The sequence below is a fragment of the Dreissena polymorpha genome, chromosome 6 (assembly GCF_020536995.1).
Source record: "Dreissena polymorpha isolate Duluth1 chromosome 6, UMN_Dpol_1.0, whole genome shotgun sequence".
Classification (NCBI taxonomy): domain Eukaryota; kingdom Metazoa; phylum Mollusca; class Bivalvia; order Myida; family Dreissenidae; genus Dreissena; species Dreissena polymorpha.
This window is the reverse complement of record NC_068360.1, coordinates 685,294-705,911: the sequence shown is the minus strand read 5'-3', so window position 1 is coordinate 705,911 and position 20,618 is coordinate 685,294. Positions and strand designations below refer to the sequence as shown.

Sequence of the window (20,618 nt, the reverse complement as noted above, 5' to 3'; positions counted from 1 at the left end):
ATTTATTTTTTCTTGAATATTGCTCTATTATGATAAATAAAAAAAACACGTCACTCGTTAAAACACACGACAGTGTTTATTCCTGTATTAACAACAGTTGGACTGAAATAAATTATGAATAAGGGATCGATGGAGGAAATTGACTATCCTAAAACTATTCTGCCAGCTCCCAAGAGTCAAGTTTAACCCATTTATGCCTAATGGACTCTCCCTTCTAAATTGGATTAATTTATTTCCAAAATTAGGGATGTCTAGTATATTTATTTCTGCATTTAGAATATTACATGGGCATACAAATGACGTACTTGTATTATTTGTTTAGAATGCCACACATTCCACAGTCCATAGAGGTGTTTAGGGAGGTGGAGTAATATATACTTCACACTGCTCTACCCCACGACATACATATTCTTTTCTTTGCAGTTTGACTGGAAAGATAATGGAATACAAACTCATATTGAATACATCATTGAACGTCATTCTTGAGAAATGGTTTCACAACACGGTCAATGAAAATAATATAAGCCGCGCTATGTGAAAATGGGTTTAATGCATGTGCGTAAAGTTTCGTCCCAGATTAACCTGTGCAGTCCGCACAGGCTAATCAATGACGACACTTTCCGCTTGTACGTATTTTTCGTTTTATGGAAGACTTTTTAAACGAACATCCAGTTTAGGCGGAAAGTGTCGTCCCTGAATATCCTGTGCGGACTGCACACGCTAATCTTCGAAGACACTTTACACACACATGCATTAAACCACCTTTTCCCAGAGCGAGACTCACGTAGTTGTTTTTAACCTTACAAATGGTCTTACACCCGGGCCTCGTTTATTATGTTTATCGTTAGGTGTGAGATTTTCATGCATGTATATGCATATCCATATAACACATTTTCTCTTTCTTTCAGTCTGCGACAATAAATGAAATAGCTACCGTGAAGACGACACTTTCTCATCCGGGGACCGATGCGTCACACAGAAATAAAACTAACTGTAATCCGCAATAAAGTGTCATAAACACTGATACCTTACAAACTATCTATCTGTTGTTGTTATTAGCTAATTTCCGGGCATGTTTCATCCTTAATATAATAGTGAAACACAAGTACTTACTTGCACGAAGATGAAGGTAACTGCAATTTCTTAAACCGATGTTGATAGGCCTAAAGGAATAGTAATTTAACTGTTACGCCATATATGTCATCCCTAATAACTATATCAATACTTAAGCACTTTGTGTTTTCATCAAACTGAATTGTAGACTTGTATCCATCGGTTCTGTTATCTCGTTTAAATTGCGAATTAATTCAACCATAACGGCCGTTTTGATGATTTAGTGACAGGTACCTGAAGTACTTTTTCCTCGACAACACTACATGTAGACAATTCCATATACGCACTGATTTTGTATACAACTTAATTGAAGACATGAACATTCAGGTTGTGTTAACTTAATGTTTTCGTAAGTATGTCATTTAAAATTTTCTAAAAAGCAATGACCTATTTGCTGTTCTAACCGACGACCGAGGTATGTCGAGGGCTCGATCATCCCGAATATATTCTACATTACTGCTCAGCACGATGGAACTATTTACTGAAAATGCGTTTCAATTAATTAAATGTATATTTGTTTCGGTATAACATTCATTTTAAGGCTGCGTGTTGAATGTAAATTAAAAGAAATCATTTTCATGTAAATATAAATTTCGTCTTATCTCCATATAAATTCTTTCAACCATATGTGTACCACTTTGCAAAGACAGATTGGTGGCCGTAATTCCAGTTGCAATTTCAAAACTTTTCTAATTGATTATTCCGGTGAACGATATGCTAAATATTACCTTCGCTTATATTTAAAATTATAAATTCGATGTGAATGTTAATTGGCATTTATTTATTTACATCGGCACCACTTAATTTACGGTATCACTTGTGTCATTTTTTTTTAAATAACCATTCCCGGATTACCCATTAGGCTGAGTAGACGACTGCCTAGGGGCCAACGACTTTCGGGTCCTTGTGAGACCTTGACGAACGATTTTTTTACTTACTTGCTCAGCCTAATCTATACCTATAAAAGGTCACATTTTATTTCTTGCCAGCCACGGCACTGGTAAGCTAATTGACGGTGCCTAACCAATACGGCTAATACATTGTACCCGAAACTTTTGTGCGTTTCCGGCATATACACAAAACGGCACGGATCAAAGCAGAAAATAAACAAGGAGAAATGCAGGATTAGTCTAGTTTTGGAAGCGAAAATGGCAAAAATCTGCATTAGTATGCCAAATACTATTGCTTACGGAACATTATGGTATTTGAGCTAATGGTTTACCTCAAAATTCGTTATTAAAATAAAATAATTAATCAAAACGAACACAAAATCAAATGAACCATACCTATTTCATAGTCATACAATAGTTAAAAATAGTTCATTTTTTTATAACTGAACAGAAAAAATATACAACTTCTAGTTCACAATGTTGTAGGAATCATTCAGATATATAATAAAATCGATGGAAATTACAGGCAACATAACAGTACGTGAGCATTTGCGTTTTAAAAGGGTCGCATATTGATTTAACGGGCTCCGGATAACATACAAAACCATAAAATACTGGCATCTGTTAAATTCCGGAAACTGGATATTACAAGAAATCGATTGATACATACACAGATCATATACACGATATATATTTAATATAGTACTGAAGTTGGTGCTCAAATTGATATGGGTTGACGATTCGGATTGCATCGATGTATATTCGCACTTTTCTGTAAAATTCTCCATCCAAAAGAAGTAATGTCTACTAAGAGAAACATAAAGAAAGTTATATTGTTGTCGAACCCTCTTGCGGAAAACTCGACATAGGAACAATGGTCCAGTATATGTGCGTGCGTATTTCGATCGAGCATAACCGGACTGTAAATTGTCATTCATCATGAAAATTAAAAATAATTTACCACAAATGTTCACAATTGATCATTCACTATATTTTCCTAATATTCAATGCAATTATAATTTAAAATTGCAATCACTCCAAAGTAAACATAACTAGTTAATAAAAAAAACGATAATCAATACGATAGCAATTAGATTGTACAATTATTACTGCTGAACTGGTGTAAAAAATCACATCGTTATCAAATCGTTTATATTATTTTAATATTAAAATAATCAAAGGGGTGTTTTATGTTATACATATTATTTATGAATTGGTCGTTTAATAGCACGCGTCCTACATAAAATTTTGTATGAACAAATTTGTAACCTGAAATGCATAGTTTAAATAACCTTTTTCAGGGTACAGTTCAGACATTTTCATGCGTTTTGACAGAGCGTTCAGGGGCTGAGAGACGTGAAATAACAGACCCTTTCATGTAACAAACTAAAATCAAGACATTCTTTAAATATTTACCATATAACAGAATCCAATATATTCTTTGAACGTACTATACTTAAGTTCATTAGTCTCGGCCCTTATCCGGTGCCTACTTTATGCATCATCCTGTGGCAGCAATCGACATTATAAAATACTTGTTTTTCTACAAACTAAACCGTCACTCATGATGGCAATGATTTCAAAAGAATTGTGTTGCATTTTACATCAGGAAACTAGCTCAGACGTTTCGATTTCGTTGTTTATATGGACCAATATCTGCATTGTACTTCCGTTTCCACAGGTTTTGTGCATAAACTGTTGGGAAATGTAGGTTCCCACTGCAAATTGACGTTTTTGTTACTGAGCTCGAGTATACTGTTTACTGAATAAATAACTTAGTTGTTTCGTGGAATATTGGTTTTGTGAAAAATGTTAACTTAAAGATGAGAATATTGAAAATAAAAGAACACACTACCCTAAAAGCAGTCAATATTTTCTGAAATGATCCGGTGCCGTTTCGCGTATTAGCTGGACACGCACACAAGTTTCAGGTAGTATCCATATTGGTTAGGCACCGTGGGCCATGCAGAAGAAACAATCCGTTTGAGCCAGGAGCAAACACGATTCGGGGCATACGTAATTATTTTATAATAATAATAATAACATGGTTTATTGAATGATAAAATCCTAATGTGATAATATAGCAAAAAATGGCCGTCTAAGTACTGTACCTCTATAAAATATATTTTTTATACAACGCAAACAGATTCTATTGGGCGAATATTGATTCTTGTTTTATCCCTGCCAGGTATTATTTTGACCGGTCTCTTTGCTGCGTGTTGAAAACATTTATCATGATCTGTATATCTGTGATCATCGGTCAATGGTTAATGTGTATAGTTAACAAAATTGTTAAAATACACACATAATGTAAAGCCACACACTAAACAGGCACATTGCATAATAACCCATCCTGTCCATTGCAAACAAATAATATTATTTAAAGTAGACCAATAAAATAATCTATTGTTACTCCACGTACTGATATTTTTGGAGGTATGTAAGTACGCATTGAATATGCTTAACACAAGATTGAGCGCTTGTTGAACTATTCCTGTATAAAATTTAAATTATGATTTTTCCATGAACAGGATAAAATAAAATGACGCAAAAAGTCATAATGTATTATTCTATAACATCTGGTTAGTATAATGAAATCAATGACAATGCAGTCGCTGTCATTGACACATGGGCACACGTCGATACAACAAACCTCGATTATATTCCAGTCCCTATATGATATACACCTATTATCATTTTAATACAATATATGAAACATAATCAAGAACATGTCATTGTGATTATAATACTTTTAAGTAGAATTCAACGACAGACCGTTAAAAAGATGATTTTTAAAAACATCTGGTAAGAGATTCCATCTTAACTATACATTTAAAATGAAATAAATGTTTATGAAGGATTTATATAACTAAAACAAATTATTCTTAAATAACGTTTCTACATAATGGTTAAATTATGTGACATTTATTTCAGCTATTATAGGGGAGTTATATTTGCTTAATCTACACACATCAAGCGTTGGTATAAACACAAGTACAAAACATGTTCTATTAGTTCATGTGTCCAGCAGTTTTCGTTTTCGTTTAAGTTTTTGGTCACGGATTAGCCTCAATAATTCTATTCATGAAATAAACTATTATGGTTTTCTCTTTTAAGTTTTTTCTTATTGTTCACAATCATACTTAAAATTGCTTTCACATTCTTTTCGTATGCTGTAAAATAAGTGCACTCATTATGCCATGACCACCTGACATGAACATCGTCGTCAATTTGTTATGGATGTTCGTAGCCGGAAATGCTCATGGAAACAGTCTAACACGTAGAATTGTCTATACGCCGTTTGCCTATGACTTCGCCTCGTTGCATAATAGATCTTTTGATTCTAGAGATAAAGGAAATAATTTTGAAAGTTTAGACGATTGTTAGAATTACTATTTTGCGTATTGCAACACAAAGTTGATGAAGAATATTTAACAACGGTGTGATAGACGTAGTGGACTACCTAAAGAAAATGTAATAATTTGGAAAAATGTATCCTTATTGAACTTACTTGTCAAATTGCATCAGTTTGCATAAATGGCCTTTTATGTTTTAGTATTGTAATACCTGATATCCTTCGACATGTGAATGATCTCTTGAATTAATTTTTTTTAAAGCATAATATTCAATCCCACAGTTAGTGGTTATACCTCTTGTGATTGGTTTAAAAATGTTCCCTTGACATTTAAAGAGAATAATCAATAATATGCTTAGTCTTTAATCGCACCTATGTTTATGTTTATAGCGTTTAACACATGTGTTAGTACCTTGGGTCCTTTGACATCTTGACGATTGTGTTGAAACTCTTGTTACCCATTCTTTTTAACGCTCTCTGGACGGAATTCAGCTCTTGGCTCCGTGATTCTCCCTCTCCCATTGACGTCGTAGTGATTCCAAGGGTCTCAATAGTATTTCCGGCAGCGAGGTTTACGGATGAACGCGTGTCCAATTCTTGCACTAAGCGGTGTACTTCCCTGTACAACGATAACAAAATATGTTTTCAAAATGTTTTAAGTTCAGTTTTGTTTCGTAATGTTGTTTTCGTGCGCTAAAAAATATATTTCCGAACTGCAGTATTGCAAACTCGTATAAACTTCATGGCTGCATTTAATTAATTATAAGTTAACACGCGGAATGCTGAAGACTGCGATAATAGGCAGCTGCAATCAACCAACATGATTTAAAACTAGCTTGTTCATCACTATTCAGTAATTATAAAGCGATAAATCACCATACAGACACGTAAACCAGAGGTTCTTGTTTGTATAAATACAAGCGCACAAATGCTTATAAAAAGAAAAGTTTACAAGCTGCAAATTGATTGAGATTATAAACTTAAAACACAAAATCTTAGTATTACATGAAGTTTTCCTCCAATACAGTATTCAACGGCCTGAACTGTTGTTCTCGACGCCGAAGGGTGAGATTAGACCACAGCTCTTTTTTGCGCGCCACATCCTGCGCCAAACTGGCTTCGTCGGTATCAGCGGTGTCAGCTTTAGTGTCGTCGTCTTTTTCCGTCTAAAATGCGTCAAATGTGTACTTTCTTAAATGGTTTTTACTGGCAGCTTTAATAGCTTTTTTTGGCATGCCGGGGTATGTCAGCCGCCCTTCAATAACTGTATGTTCCGCAACGGATATTCAAAGCGATAAATAAATTCCAAAGCTGTGTATTTTCCATTTATATATAAATAACGACCAAGACAGTCAATTAACGGAAAGACCTACGCTATGACAATAATAACAATTTTACAAAAACAAACAAACATGTAACGCTTTGAAATGTGAATTAAATGAACATCAAACTATTCAACATGCATTTCATTATTCATGACAATAACATATTTGATTCATAAAGCGCTTTAACTGACCAGGTCGGCATACATGTTGGGAAAGGACTTGCGAACATGATAAGGTATTGGCTAATGCAAGTATGGTAAGTAAATTTGCCATCTTTGATTGGGCATACAACCCTTGCATCAATCCGCATGGGTGAATGCACACTTGACAGAATTCCCACAAACAGTAAATGGACATTTTTAAACTGGATATAATGAATTGACCTGTACTAAAGGTATAACATACCTTTTGAAAACGGATAACATACTTCCATGTAATTTAAGCCTTAATCTTCATAATGAAAATGGTGGTGCGAGACAATCAGTAACGTTTCCTGTATTTTCATTGATCGTGCTAACACGATGCTTTATCACACTTTGTCTTAAAAAACTTCTTTAAAAGCGAAAATTCACTATTTTTTTAAAGAATCAAAAATATAGTGACGCTCCAAAACGTTATGGGGCCCTATTATTTGCTACAGAAAAAATATCCGTTTACAGCATGATTAACAGATGAAATCGGTCCATTCGTTTGGAAAAAAAGTTGGTATGTCATTATCTAGACTTGAAACAAAGAATAACCAACCTGCATGCTTCGAACTAATTCCAGTGATTGCTCGAACGTTAAATCGGAGTCTTTGGAGTTCAGCTTGAATTTCGGCTTGCATACATGTTGTCCAACTTCCGTTATTGAAAGTATTTGGAGGAACGTTGATATCCGGTGAATGAGCATGCATACAAACTGAATGGCCTGTCAAGAAAAACGGACTTGTTTTATGAAAATTATAATCAAATAGAAATCCAATTTAAATTCAATTTGAACGGGTCTATATTGCAATGCAATGTTGTACATTCTGGTCTAATTTGTGACAATTAAATTGCAAATGTTTATGTTCAATGCGTCTTTGCGGATGATTTGCATAAATGGCAATGTATATTGGATTCGTCTTTGTTTATACTGCTATGCATCATCGTATATAACATGGGTCTTTGTCAACACTACATGTACAAGGCAGCATTGTGAACCAAATACGTCTTGCATGGATTGCAAACAATATTAAATATTTAATAATGAGTATTGTTACGTAATGCTATGCCGAATTGTCATTATGGCATTGCACAAATGTATATTTATTGCGTCCACGTTCATATTGTTATGCAAAATGTTATATTTAAAGCCCCCACGTCCGTATTGCCATGTTATTTTGAGTACTTAATGCATCTTTGACATTATTAAAAGGCAATATTGTTAAATTGTTCATATCTCAATGCAACATTTTTTAATTAATGCCTCTGTGACTAAAATTCAATTTAACCATGTATATTTAATACATCTTTGTCATTTTTGCCATGCAAAACTATAACTTTGTCAATATCTCAATGCGAACTTTTATATTTAATGCGTTTGCAACTCAACCATTAATAGTTAATGCGTTTTTTTCCAGACAACATTTCAGAATTGTGTACTTAAGGTTTCTTTGTCCATTTGTCGCTATCCATATCACATAAAAGTCGCCTTCCTATACAGTACAACATATACAAGGTGATTTGTTCTAAGATGTCTACATACAAACATTTAACAACACAAAACAAAATAACGCTGTGCCGCTGTGTGCATCAAACATCATACGTGCGCTTGTTTACTAAATTGTTGCAGCTCCCGATGTAAATTTCTGCGATATATAACTTTATGAGACACCTTTATTGATGGGAATGTTTATACCAGATTTCTATCCTAAAAGCCGGGCTCTAGGCAGAAAAGAAATCGTATAAACCAGCAGATTGGTAGACAACCGGTAATAACAGAGCATGTTGTGAGCTAGACTCTACATTGACCTCCCATTCCAAAGGCAAACGCCCTATCCTATACGCCGCGGTGATGGTTCTATTGTTCGTTCATTAAAAATAGCGCGTTTTTGCAAACAACAAAGCCATGTGTTGTATACATACCAGAAGGACCCCAAACACGGCGGTGAATGCGATGCTGATGGGCTCAATGGACGCCTCGCGGATACCGGTGGCGCACGGCAGCTTTATAGAGATATTTCCGCCGGAGTCGGCGTTTACTTGCTGAAGGGAGAAGACGATCGTCACGAAGAGCGCGTTCACGAGGAGGAAGAATAGAGACACCTTGTTCCTGGTAATGAAGCACCAAAACACATTATGATACACATTTTTTGTTGGAATTACAATTTGCCGTTGAAAAGTAACCAGAAGACATACCTTACTTGTAAACAGTTTAAAGTTAAGATTTTGTTTTCTGTGAGTGTGAAGAAAACAAAAACTGTTTTTTTGTTCGTGAAAACTTGATAGACAAAGTTTTAGAAGCAAAGTTGATACTATCGGAAAGGCAACGATATTTAAAAAGTCCCCCCCCCAAAAAAAAAAATGTGTGTACGCTATGGCTAATAATTAAAATTTGCTACACTAAAATTAGTATATTAACAATCATTTTTATAAAATCTTTTTTTTTAAAGATGTGACTACTCGCCAGTAATCTAAACACTTATCTTATTATATAAAGGGTCTGATTAGAGAAGAAACTAGTTTTTTTTTATATATAGCAACACCAGCAGCATCTGCTGTCACACAAACACACCCAGAATAAAATCAAACCTGAGTTGTATCAGTTCCGCCTGTGTTTTCTCTTGTTGCTTTAAATCTCCTACCATTGGAAACAAATACGTATCGATAAGCTCCCGCCAGAACTCCACTTCCGGTAATGGGATGCTCTCGGGGATGCTGTCCCGAAAGTATGGATCCTGTGTCCAGTGGCGCGGTGGGCGTGGCGTCCGGTTGCTGACGTCGTCTGCGTCTTTTTAATAGACACGTGTTTGAATTTGAAAAAATTGCCCTTTGCGCAAAAAACAACAACTGCGCTTTTGCAATAAAACACATGAGTGCTTATTTTCCTTAAAACAATAGTGGTGTGAAAAGCGGTTGAATTTTGCAATAAAAATCGACAGACTGAGTTTGGTCTTACAAAAAATAGCACTCTTTGAGAATTACAAATTTTGACATTTTTTTGCATTAAAAATAGTCGTGTCTTCGTATATAGACAAGATAAGATTTCGATGACGAGTTGAATACTAGCCCAGGCTAAATGAGTAATTTTACATACATGTTTTGCATACTCGCTGTGAAGAGAAATAAATAATCAGATACTTTTACAATATATCGGTATATCATTCAATGCATATATATTTTCGTAAACACCCTCTGCATACATTGATTATTTTAGGAGTATGAAAATAAAGGTGTCCAGCAATTGAGTTATCATTACACGATGCACAGGTAATGAGCTCTAATTTCGTAGTCAAAACTGATTGTGTTCTGAAATGGTTTTTAAAATTTAATTTCATAGTTAATTTTATTGATAATAAATCTCACAAAACAAACAAAAATGAAAACAGTTGTATTCATACTTCGAAAATCATGTTCAACTTATAATAATGAATGACTTTACAAAACTTATTAAAAGCAACTTCTTTATATTGCATATCTTTTTCAATAATCACACAACTGACAATCTATATGAAACATGTCAAAAGCATTGAAGAACGTATACTATTGAAAGACAATATTTTTTACTTTAACGGCATTTATTATTTTAATTTAACAACTAGATTCTTTGTCAAATAAGCGAAAATGTCAACCAAATAATATTCGATCATACTTTTGTTGTTGGCACCTTCAAACAAGTCCGATGGTTCCGAAAATGTCACGTGACCCCGCGACTCGTTTTCAGTGGTCATGTTATCGGCAAGCGGGTCAACGAGTTTAGCTTCAAGGTCATCCAGGCGTTCCAAGATGACGCTCAGTTTCATTTCGCCGATGTCTGGCGTCTCTTGTGGACAACACATACACCTGTTACCATGGTAATTATATAGTAAAACTTAATCAACATTTCATTGTATCCGGGGTTGTTTTCATGCAAGAGAAGGTTAAGTAAGTGAACAAACCTATTATTTGTATTTATTTTTAATCAGGTCGTCGAATTTAGATAAACATATTTTTTCCGAATTCAAAGTAAAACTGGGGGGAAAAGTTCTTAAGGTGCGTTGAACGAACCAACGACCGCTTGAACCGCACAGCGCAATTCGACGGAGCTTACCGGGTGCCATCTTAGTATTTTTAGTAGCAATATTACTGTTTTAAAATAACACTTAATAGTTATTATTACGATCCTAATGGTGTGTTTAAGTTGAACGTAAAAGGTGTTCCGTGATCCGGACAAAGATAAACTTACCTAAAGAGGTTACCGAAAGCAAACATATAGCCCGACTTCCCCTCTGTGTCGGCCATTCCGATCTTTTCTAGCCATTCCTGCACCGCCCCTTTCTTTAGGGGCGGGGTTTTGACAGACTTGTCTGTTTTTTTAGCTGAAATGTTTTATTCGTATCATTAAGTTCATATGATGATGTTTTAATTTATCTTGTGAAAGATGGATATGAACTGCAGTTGCGTGAATCGGCTTAGAAATTTACATTAAACCGCAGATAAAAACAATGAAAAACTGAGATTGTGATACCAATCTATAATTATTTTGAACACAAGAAGCTCCTTTCAATTTTAGGTAAAATCAGTTGTGTACCTAATTATTGGTTTTGATCACATATAATGTACATAATTGCTTCGAGATTTGAGACAAAACTGTACATGCTAATGATGAATATTAACTGTTTGTTCACAAAACCGGAATGTATTGATACACAGATTCTAATTTGTAAGTCGTTTAAGATACTTGAGCGGGCATATATTATTTTTTTGTATTTGTCATGGCGCCTTTAATTAATCAAATATTTTCTTATCTGTTTCTTAGTTTAATCAATGCGATGTAACCTGGATCACGTCACCTAGCGTCGCACCTGTGGTGGGCTTCGGTGACTCCCTGGTTCCCCAGGATACCACGTGCAGATTCCCGATGGAATAGAGCATCAGCAGCATGGACATGGAGGGGATAGCAAGGAAGTAGAGGAAACCGTGAGCGATACACCAAAATTCCTGCGCATGAAAATGTCGCAATATACATGTCATAAAAACAAAAGCGACTTAACACGTTTGGCGTTGTACTGGCATTTTGGTTTTGCATTCCAACATCAAACATTTCGTTTGATTAGAAAGGTATATGTTTATAACATCGGAATGGCAATTTATCTTTCAACAATTAACGAAACACACGCACGTTGTATGGACCTTTAGGATATAATGGGTAGCTGCTGTATAATATCTGCTGCTTGTCTACATGATATTCAATAATTCAACACCTTACCATAGTGTCAACATCGATGCAAATCTTTCAAATTAAACGGTGCTGTATTACAATTTGTTTATTCCGCATTACTGACAGGTAAAAACAATTTATGAATAAAATAAAAAAAACAAGTGATCTGCCAACAAAGAATATGTACATACTTTATTGAACTACTAAGGTATTATTGTTTAAGACAGCTTAATATGGAACGCCTTCACTGTCTTATAATACTAAAACTTGTGATATTACGTCAATCTGACTGTGCATTAATGCATATAACCATTATATGTATGCATAATCACAATATATAAATACATAATTCGAATATATACTTATAAAGCATTAATATATAAAGATATAATTTTCTTATATATAGATAAAATGTAAAAATATACATATACGAATGTATTATATACAGATAATCTTCCATTATATAAAGGCATTACTTCTTTATATGGAGGCAAAAGATCTCTTTATGAATTCCTGTAACTATTATATATATGCATTATCACAATATATACATAAATACATAATTTGAATATATACAGATAAAGCATTAATATATAATTTTCTTATATATAGATATATACTCTTCCATTATATAAAGGCACTACTTCTTTATGTGAAGGCAAACGATCTTTATATGAATGCCTGTAACCATTATATATGTATATGCATAATCACAATATATAAATTCATAATTTGAATATATACAGATAGAGCATTAATATATAAAGATATAATTTTCTTATATATAGATATATAATCTTCCATTATATAAAGGCATCACTTCTTTATAAGAAAGCAAAGATCTTTATATGAACATAAATTAGTATTATATTACCACGGATTACTCCGGTAACAAACACATTCAACACGCAATTTCATGTTAGTTGTTTTGTCATTTACACCCAGGCAATTAAATCCGTACAGTGACATATTAAATGATATGATATCCAATGTTATCTTCTCCTGTCTGAAGCGCCGTATCACTCCTTCTTTCACTCCAAGTCGCTCAAGTATCAAATCCACACCCATTGTTGTGAAATGATGCAAAACTAATTTTCTCCCGTGTGTAATAAAAGCTTCGTATATTTAATGTTATCTTTAATTCATTAAGATTATATATATTGCTTACGAAATTTTGTATTCATGTAATTTATTTCGATGTTCATCAGCATCTTAACTTAGCATGGATTTATGTAATAACGTAATTATCTTAATAAAACGTCTATTTAGGATCATACAAAACGTTAAAATCTTTCTGTACTATACATTTATCTTTACGTGTTGAGATTACATATTTACAAACACTAATTTAAGATTTTAAACGTATTTTTAAAATTTTATCTGCATTTAAAGACGATATGTGTTTATATAATTACTATATATGTTTATAAAAAGATATTTTGCCTTTATATAAACAAGTTATGCCTATATATAATGAGAAAATATTTGTTATCATTATTACATAAAGATTTATGTTCATATAAAGATATTTTGCCTTCATATAAAGAAGTAATGCCTTTATACAATGGAAGATTATCTGTGTATACTACATTTGTATCTGTATATTTTTACATTTTATCTATATATAAGAGATATATCTTTATATATTAATGCTTTATCTGTATATATTCAAATTGTGTATTTATATATTGTGATTATGCATATATATAATGGTTACATGCATTCATGCACAGTCAGATTGACGTAATATCACAAGTTTTGGTATTATAAGACAGTGAAGGCGTTCCATAGCTTAACGTTTTGATGCAGTATGTTACTATTTTTAATAACAATTCTTATTATCATGACGTTAATAAGACGGCTAGGACATAAGTCCCCGAAAAACGCATTCAATGCATACATTTTACACGAAAACAAAACGTAAAAGCATGTTGGCTTTCGTAATATCGTGAAATATGTCGCGCTCTCGCTTTCGTACTGTCCCCTGTCTGTGCGCATGTGCATTTGTAATATAATAACACTTGCCAGATATTTATTGAATTTTGCTTTACCAAAATAAATGCAATCGTGTTCTCTTCTCTCTTACGCTTCCTGGTTAAAAATTACAATTTTTATACAGTAATCGCAAACGTAAGTATAAATACTGTTCTATAAAATAGATATGTACATGTATATATTCTTTGATTTAGGGAATAAGTTAAAATTCTTAATGTAAGCACGATATTCGAACCAGCGCGACATTTTACCATTGAACGTTGACAACATACCTTGCCCAACATTCAACCAAGCTCGAAATTCGCGGTTGACGTTTTAATTTGATGTCAGAGCTAGCATGACATTCGCATCATATTACTTTCGTCTTTCAATGTCGATATCAGAGCTAGCAAAATAATCAGACCACACAGATATTCAAATTTCGCTCTTCGACTTTCGATGTGATTGCCACTTTGCACACCTGTCCCAAGTTTCTTTAGCTGTGTTAATGGAACTTATGGATCATGAGGTTTCTGGTTGAAAGAATGCAAATGTACATTTTGTATCATAATATATTTAATGTTTCTGTTAAATGCACGCGAACCAAATGTTTATCTGTGGCAACAAAAATAACCTATAACTAATGCTTACAACTACTAATACTGTTTTTGTTGTCGAACGAAAAAAGGCGTTTACTTATGCATGTAACGAATGGAAATGGCGCTTACCTGCGGATGCATGAAAGCAGAAATGATAAAAACGCCAGCGACAAAGCAAATGAAGACGGTTGTGACGGAACAGAAACCGTTCTCGGCCGCCTGCTTTATGAGACCAACTATCACCAGCATCATCACCAACGAGTAGACCGTCGATAAGATGGCGGCAAATGCAAGCTATAAAACGAGTTAAAATTTTATAAACAGAAATCACCTCTATTGATGAGGTAGTGGACAAAAAGGTGGCGTTAATTAGCTAGCAAACAGCTCACGGAAGTTTAATAACCTGCCAGCATTACAGGTGCGAAGGTCTAGGACAAGATGGCGGCGTAGGCAAACAAGAAAACAATTTAGTTGCACTTCTGTAATATGAGAGCATTTCCCAAGTAAAAATCGCGGATGGCGTAGGCAAGCTGTAGAAAAGTAAATAGCAGTTGTATAATCTGACAATATAACATGTGAGAAGGCAGTGGACAATATGGCGGCCTACGTAAGCGTTGATGTAATTTTTTATAAATGATGAACAAATATTTATTTGCAAAAACTACTAAATATATTGGAATAGAGCATGACTACAAATATTACAAAACAGTAGTGTTGGTCTTTGCAATTATATGTGATGTTAGTTCTTTTGAAAGGATGGACAACAACAAAAGGACTTAAAATGAGAAATTTAGAAAAAGAAACTCAATTAATTAATGTAAGATTGTTTATTTACATTACATGGCATGTTAAAGACACGTCGAATTTAACATTGTCCTTAGAATTGCACCCAAAGGTAAAAAGGAATAATGCCAAATACTTAAAACGTACGATTTTAGATATGTCGCTCATAAAATGTTATCAGGCTACTTACTTGAGTATCGCTCTTTGCAACGAAACACAGAATGATAAAGGTGGTGACAGGGATCAGATTGAGTACGAGGGCCCAGTAGAGAGACAGCTGAGGGTACGCCATGTTGATTGCGCCGAGAACCATAAGGAAGATGGTTCCGGGCGTGAGGATGGAGGACACCATGAGGAGCATCTGGTAGCAGACGTAGAGCATGGAGATGTAGTTGTTGCGCTTGGTGACGTTCTTGAAGTCCATGAGCAGGTCAAGGATGTTCGCCATGGTGGAGGGAGTCCAGCGGCGGCGCTGGTTGTAGAACTCGTAGAAACCTGAGACGAAACATACGATATGGTACACGATAAGACGAATGGCTATAAAATAACCTAAAAGTGAAGTAGACACCCAGACGCATTCGTGCACATCTGGGATAATATGAATGAATACAGATAAATGATGAACAATAGTTCGATTAAAGAGATATAATAATTTAAGATTAAAAAAAAGCTAAAACAAATAGTGCACTCTATGATACAGTTATGAAAAAGCAAAAGAACATGTCAAAACGTGTGACAAGAACCAGATGATACCAACAAAAGAGGATTTTGAGACGTCAAATATAAAAACAATACAAAACAACAATTAAGCTAGTTTTAAGCTTATTCCGGAAAAATTATGATAGTAACCTTCGAAGATCAAATAAGGGTATTTTTTACAATATATTATGAGAAATAAGAGCATCTTTTCAAGGGGAAATAATCAGCAACGTTATTTACAAATATAACATTACGCGGACATCAAGTTTTACAAATCTGTGAATATTTACAATGTTCACATACATAGCTGTTCTTTTTAAGTAACACGCCAAGTTCCTTGAAATGTTTCTGACTATTTGTGTGTTTTTATAAAAAAAATAACATAAAACTGCTTATTATTTATCTTATTGTGTTTAATTCTTTGTATTACAACACAACTAGACGAAAACAAGCCTACCTTCCGGTGCGTACGTGAGAGCGTCCGAGGCGGCACAATACTCCACGCGGTATCCTTGCTGGAGTAGCAACGTGCACAGCCAACGATCTTCTCCTTTGGAATTTTTGCATAGAATACAATTTTCTTAACGAACCTTACCTAATCTCATCATTTTTCCTAACAGAACAAAACACCGTGGTACCCAATTATAACAATGTGCACGAAACAACTTTACTTGAAAGGTTCAGAGATGTGTGTCTAATGTGCAAGCAAGAAAATACTGTTTGATTTTGCCGAACATATTGTTAAATACCGTACAAAGTTCATGTGATAAAACTTCACAAATCTTCACAAATCATTTTTCAGTATAACTCACATTAGTCATCTGACAGTATTCACGTATAGTGATAGGCTTTTGAGGATAATTATGTTTGAATACGGCAATCGCAGGTTTCAGGTTTACAATTAATGCAGTATAGCAAAAATGTCTATACAAAATATTTCAAACAAGTCGACACGTGCGCCATAATGTGTCATTAAACATTCTTATCGCTCCGTTCTATGAGCGTTATGTTATTATTTCATATATGCATACATACATATATATATCACAATAAATATATATATATCTATATCTATATATATATCTATATATATATCTATATATATATATATATATATATATATATATATATATATATATATATATATATATATATATATATATATATATATATATATATATATATATATATCTATATATCTATCTATCTATCTATCTATCTATATATATATATATATATATATATATATATATATATATATATATATATATATATTATATATATATATATATATATATACATTCCTTAAATCAAAGAATATATACATGTACACGTTTATTTCATAGAAAAGTATAGATGAAATAATAACAAACGCTCTCAGAACGGTATATGCGGTTAATCATACCTTGGTCATACTGCACATAATGCCGTCCCTCGGAAGGTGGCGTCGTGTAGCGCTTCATGACGTTGTCGTCCATGATGGCGGAGCCCCGGAAGAGGCTGAAACATCCTGGGCTGCACAATACGCAGCCGAGAACGTGCTCGGTCGCCTTTTGAAGCCAATGACTCACCGCATATTCGAACTTCTGGTACCAAACCATAGGCCCTGTAACGCGACCACCGATGAGCAAACCATGTAAATACATAAACATGAGAAAGATGTGCAATAATGCAATACGAAAAATGATTTCAAAGTTTTTAAAAATCGGGGGTCAACATAAACAGTGTTATTTTCAAGTTTAACAACCAAATATGTTCTTTATATATATTTTATTTGAACACATCTTTAATATAAGAATCTTTAGATGGATTTTTCTTCAATATATACCATTACTTCCACGAACATTGTACTGACATGTTTATGTTTTACAAAAGCGATACACCGACAAATTGAAATATTAACAACAAGAGGGCCTATGTGAGCATAAGTCACCTTATTGACAAATAATGCAAAGATGGACCAGATCGTTCACAGTTGTTGTTTTTTAAATTTAAATTTAAATTCAGTGTTGACCCCATATGACCTAGTATTAAAGTGGAACAAAACCGAAATAAACACGTTTGATTTACAATAAATATTCATTAAAAGACAGATTAAGCCATACATATTGCTTCTAGAATTTTACAATCTTCCTCAAGTTTCAAATAAAGCTATATTAGACAACAACGACAATATCCCCTAGCGACCCAGTTTTTCTAATAAAAAGAAACCTTTTAGATATCGGTCGGTATATCATTTAGTTAATGGTTATGGCCATTTACTATTTTGAATAGCTAAAGATGTGATTTTTTAGAATGTTCACAAGATTTTTGTACAGCCAGGTAATGGTTGAAACAGGTTGAAATGAAAGTATTATTGGGACAAGTGTATTGAACTTAAATAATAATAAAATAAATATGGGACCAAGGTGTTCCGTTTTAAAGCGATTGAGATAATTGGTAAGATAGATCTTTTTATAAAGTATCATGTAAAGTATGCAACGGATTTTACGTTTGGACAGTTCACGCGCTCTTCCTACAGCCACGTACGAAAAACTGCCGGGCAACAGGTGGTCATATAGGTCCACGTATCGGAACAATTGGTAAAATCGGTCGATGTATTTTTCTATTAATTTGCTGTCAAGTAGATTTATGTTCAATGGTTAAACACTTACATCTAGAGCGTTGACCATATTTTTTATAAAGTATGTACAGACAACTACTCGCGTGCGGGTGGTCGTGTTTTTCCGCGTATTGGAACAGTTTTCAAATTCGGACTTGATATTATTGGTTGAAGATAAAAAGTACTAGCAACTCTATATTTCACAGCAAAAGTATGCACAACTACGTGTATATTAAAATAATAAGACTTACTATGTGTCATTTTTGAGAGTTTTGATATACTATCGAATGATTTTAACCATAAATCAAGTCTTTATATTAATTTTAGTGAAACGTGACTAGACATACGTTTGGCAATAAAAGAAGCCAGTTGTTTATGAGAATATTCTTATTTTACCATTACTTATTGTATTAAGTTACTTTTCTGCATATACTATATAAACAATTAATTTCGAAAATCGGACTTGAATAGTATTTAACAAAAATGATGCGTTAAGCTTGGTATACCTATTTATAGACATGAATCATCTGTGTGGTAATTTTTTTAAAAGCCAGAAGAGTTGAATACCTGCACACCAATTACCTTTTTTAAATCACCGATATATAATAAAGATGCTAACCAAGTTTCAATATTTTACATTACAAGCGCTCTGCTCAGTTAATGATAGTTAAAGATCAACAAGCGTTTCATGTACGTGTATTAAATTCGTAATTTGTATGTGTACTCTATGCGCCTTAGCGCAACGTTCTGCAAATAACTATTGTTATGCAGGCACGCCCGAAACAACAACACCCATTTACTGAGAAGTAACACATTATATTACCTCTGTTATTGTCTTTTCAATAATAATAAGTCAGACTCCATTGTGTCACTTAGATAAAATGATAATACCATCGATCACTGAAAACATTAGCCGTGTAGATAAAATAAAGATGAAATGCATGTTAAAATGATCGAATATAATGTTTTCAGAATAGATCCATAGATATGATCAATGTTTTGAAGCAACCTTGTCTTATAAACATTGCATTCATCTGTATCTACAATCAATTTAAATTTCATTCGTTCAATGGTTTTAAAGGTTATTGTACTGATTCTGGCGTATGGCTATACTTGTGACATACAACACGGCCCTTAGCACAAAAATTGTGCCTAAAATCAATGCCCCGTTTAATTATCGATTGAAATATAATATAAATCAGAAAATATTCGATCGAACTTAAAGGATCAGAATTGACGCCAAAGCTGAAAAAAAATGTAAACAAACCCTCACCGTAAGTTAGACACAAATCGTTTTACCCAACATATCACCTTAAGAAACAGTATAACTCACCCGAAGTTACGCAGACAGTTGCCAGATGATATGAAAACGATCAGCAAACTTCGCATCCACTCGACGGAAGAAACGCTAACATTCATATGCAATACAAATACAAAAAAACACTTGCCTGCAATTAGCAGTACCACATATACTTACCGGAACCAATTGGATGTATACGGCCGCATGCAGCGCCGACGTTAGGGTTCCGCCGCATCCGGTCTATTAGCAGCTGCAGCGCTGAAGGCTGGAAGTCAACGTCGCCGTCGAGTGCGAGAATGAACGTGTTTTCGGCCACTGTTCGGATTCGCTCCTGTCCGCCGCCCATCGACAGCAGCTTGTGGGAGAGGAAGTAGTACATGTACATCACCTGAAGTATTGAAATGGAACATAAACGCTGTGTTCATATCTTAAAGACGAAAAGATCAGAAGGGGATATTCGAAATGGCTTAGATATACGCTAGTTTCCAAAACGTCAAGTGAAAACATAGAAGAGTTGTAGATAATATCCCCGTCTTCTGGTTACTCTCCGGAATGATATGTTACGAAATGTATATTAAGCAAATGTCCGTAGATGA

At 34.0% G+C, this 20,618-nt stretch overlaps 1 protein-coding gene across 7 annotated transcripts in view; it reads right to left on the bottom strand.

Annotated features, from left to right (window-relative positions):
* Nucleotides 1–4,553: 4,553 nt before the first annotated feature.
* Nucleotides 4,554–20,618, bottom strand: part of LOC127834549 (chitin synthase chs-2-like) — a 50,918-nt gene continuing 34,853 nt past the window's right edge. For 5 of the 7 annotated variants that reach the window (XM_052360536.1, XM_052360530.1, XM_052360531.1 and 2 more), the window contains 14 exons: nt 20,200–20,410; nt 17,526–17,726; nt 16,578–16,670; nt 15,612–15,916; nt 14,768–14,932; nt 11,698–11,845; nt 11,091–11,223; nt 10,518–10,708; nt 9,458–9,656; nt 8,792–8,978; nt 7,428–7,592; nt 6,364–6,524; nt 5,771–5,977; nt 4,554–5,346 (listed from right to left, as the gene is read on the bottom strand). In XM_052360536.1, the coding sequence (XP_052216496.1) occupies nt 5,277–5,346; nt 5,771–5,977; nt 6,364–6,524; nt 7,428–7,592; nt 8,792–8,978; nt 9,458–9,656; nt 10,518–10,708; nt 11,091–11,223; nt 11,698–11,845; nt 14,768–14,932; nt 15,612–15,916; nt 16,578–16,670; nt 17,526–17,726; nt 20,200–20,410 (2,436 nt within the window). In that variant the 3' untranslated portion in view covers nt 4,554–5,276. The remainder of the gene's footprint in view (nt 5,347–5,770; nt 5,978–6,363; nt 6,525–7,427; nt 7,593–8,791; nt 8,979–9,457; nt 9,657–10,517; nt 10,709–11,090; nt 11,224–11,697; nt 11,846–14,767; nt 14,933–15,611; nt 15,917–16,577; nt 16,671–17,525; nt 17,727–20,199; nt 20,411–20,618) is intronic. The other 2 variants (XM_052360533.1, XM_052360532.1) reach the window with 2 other exon arrangements.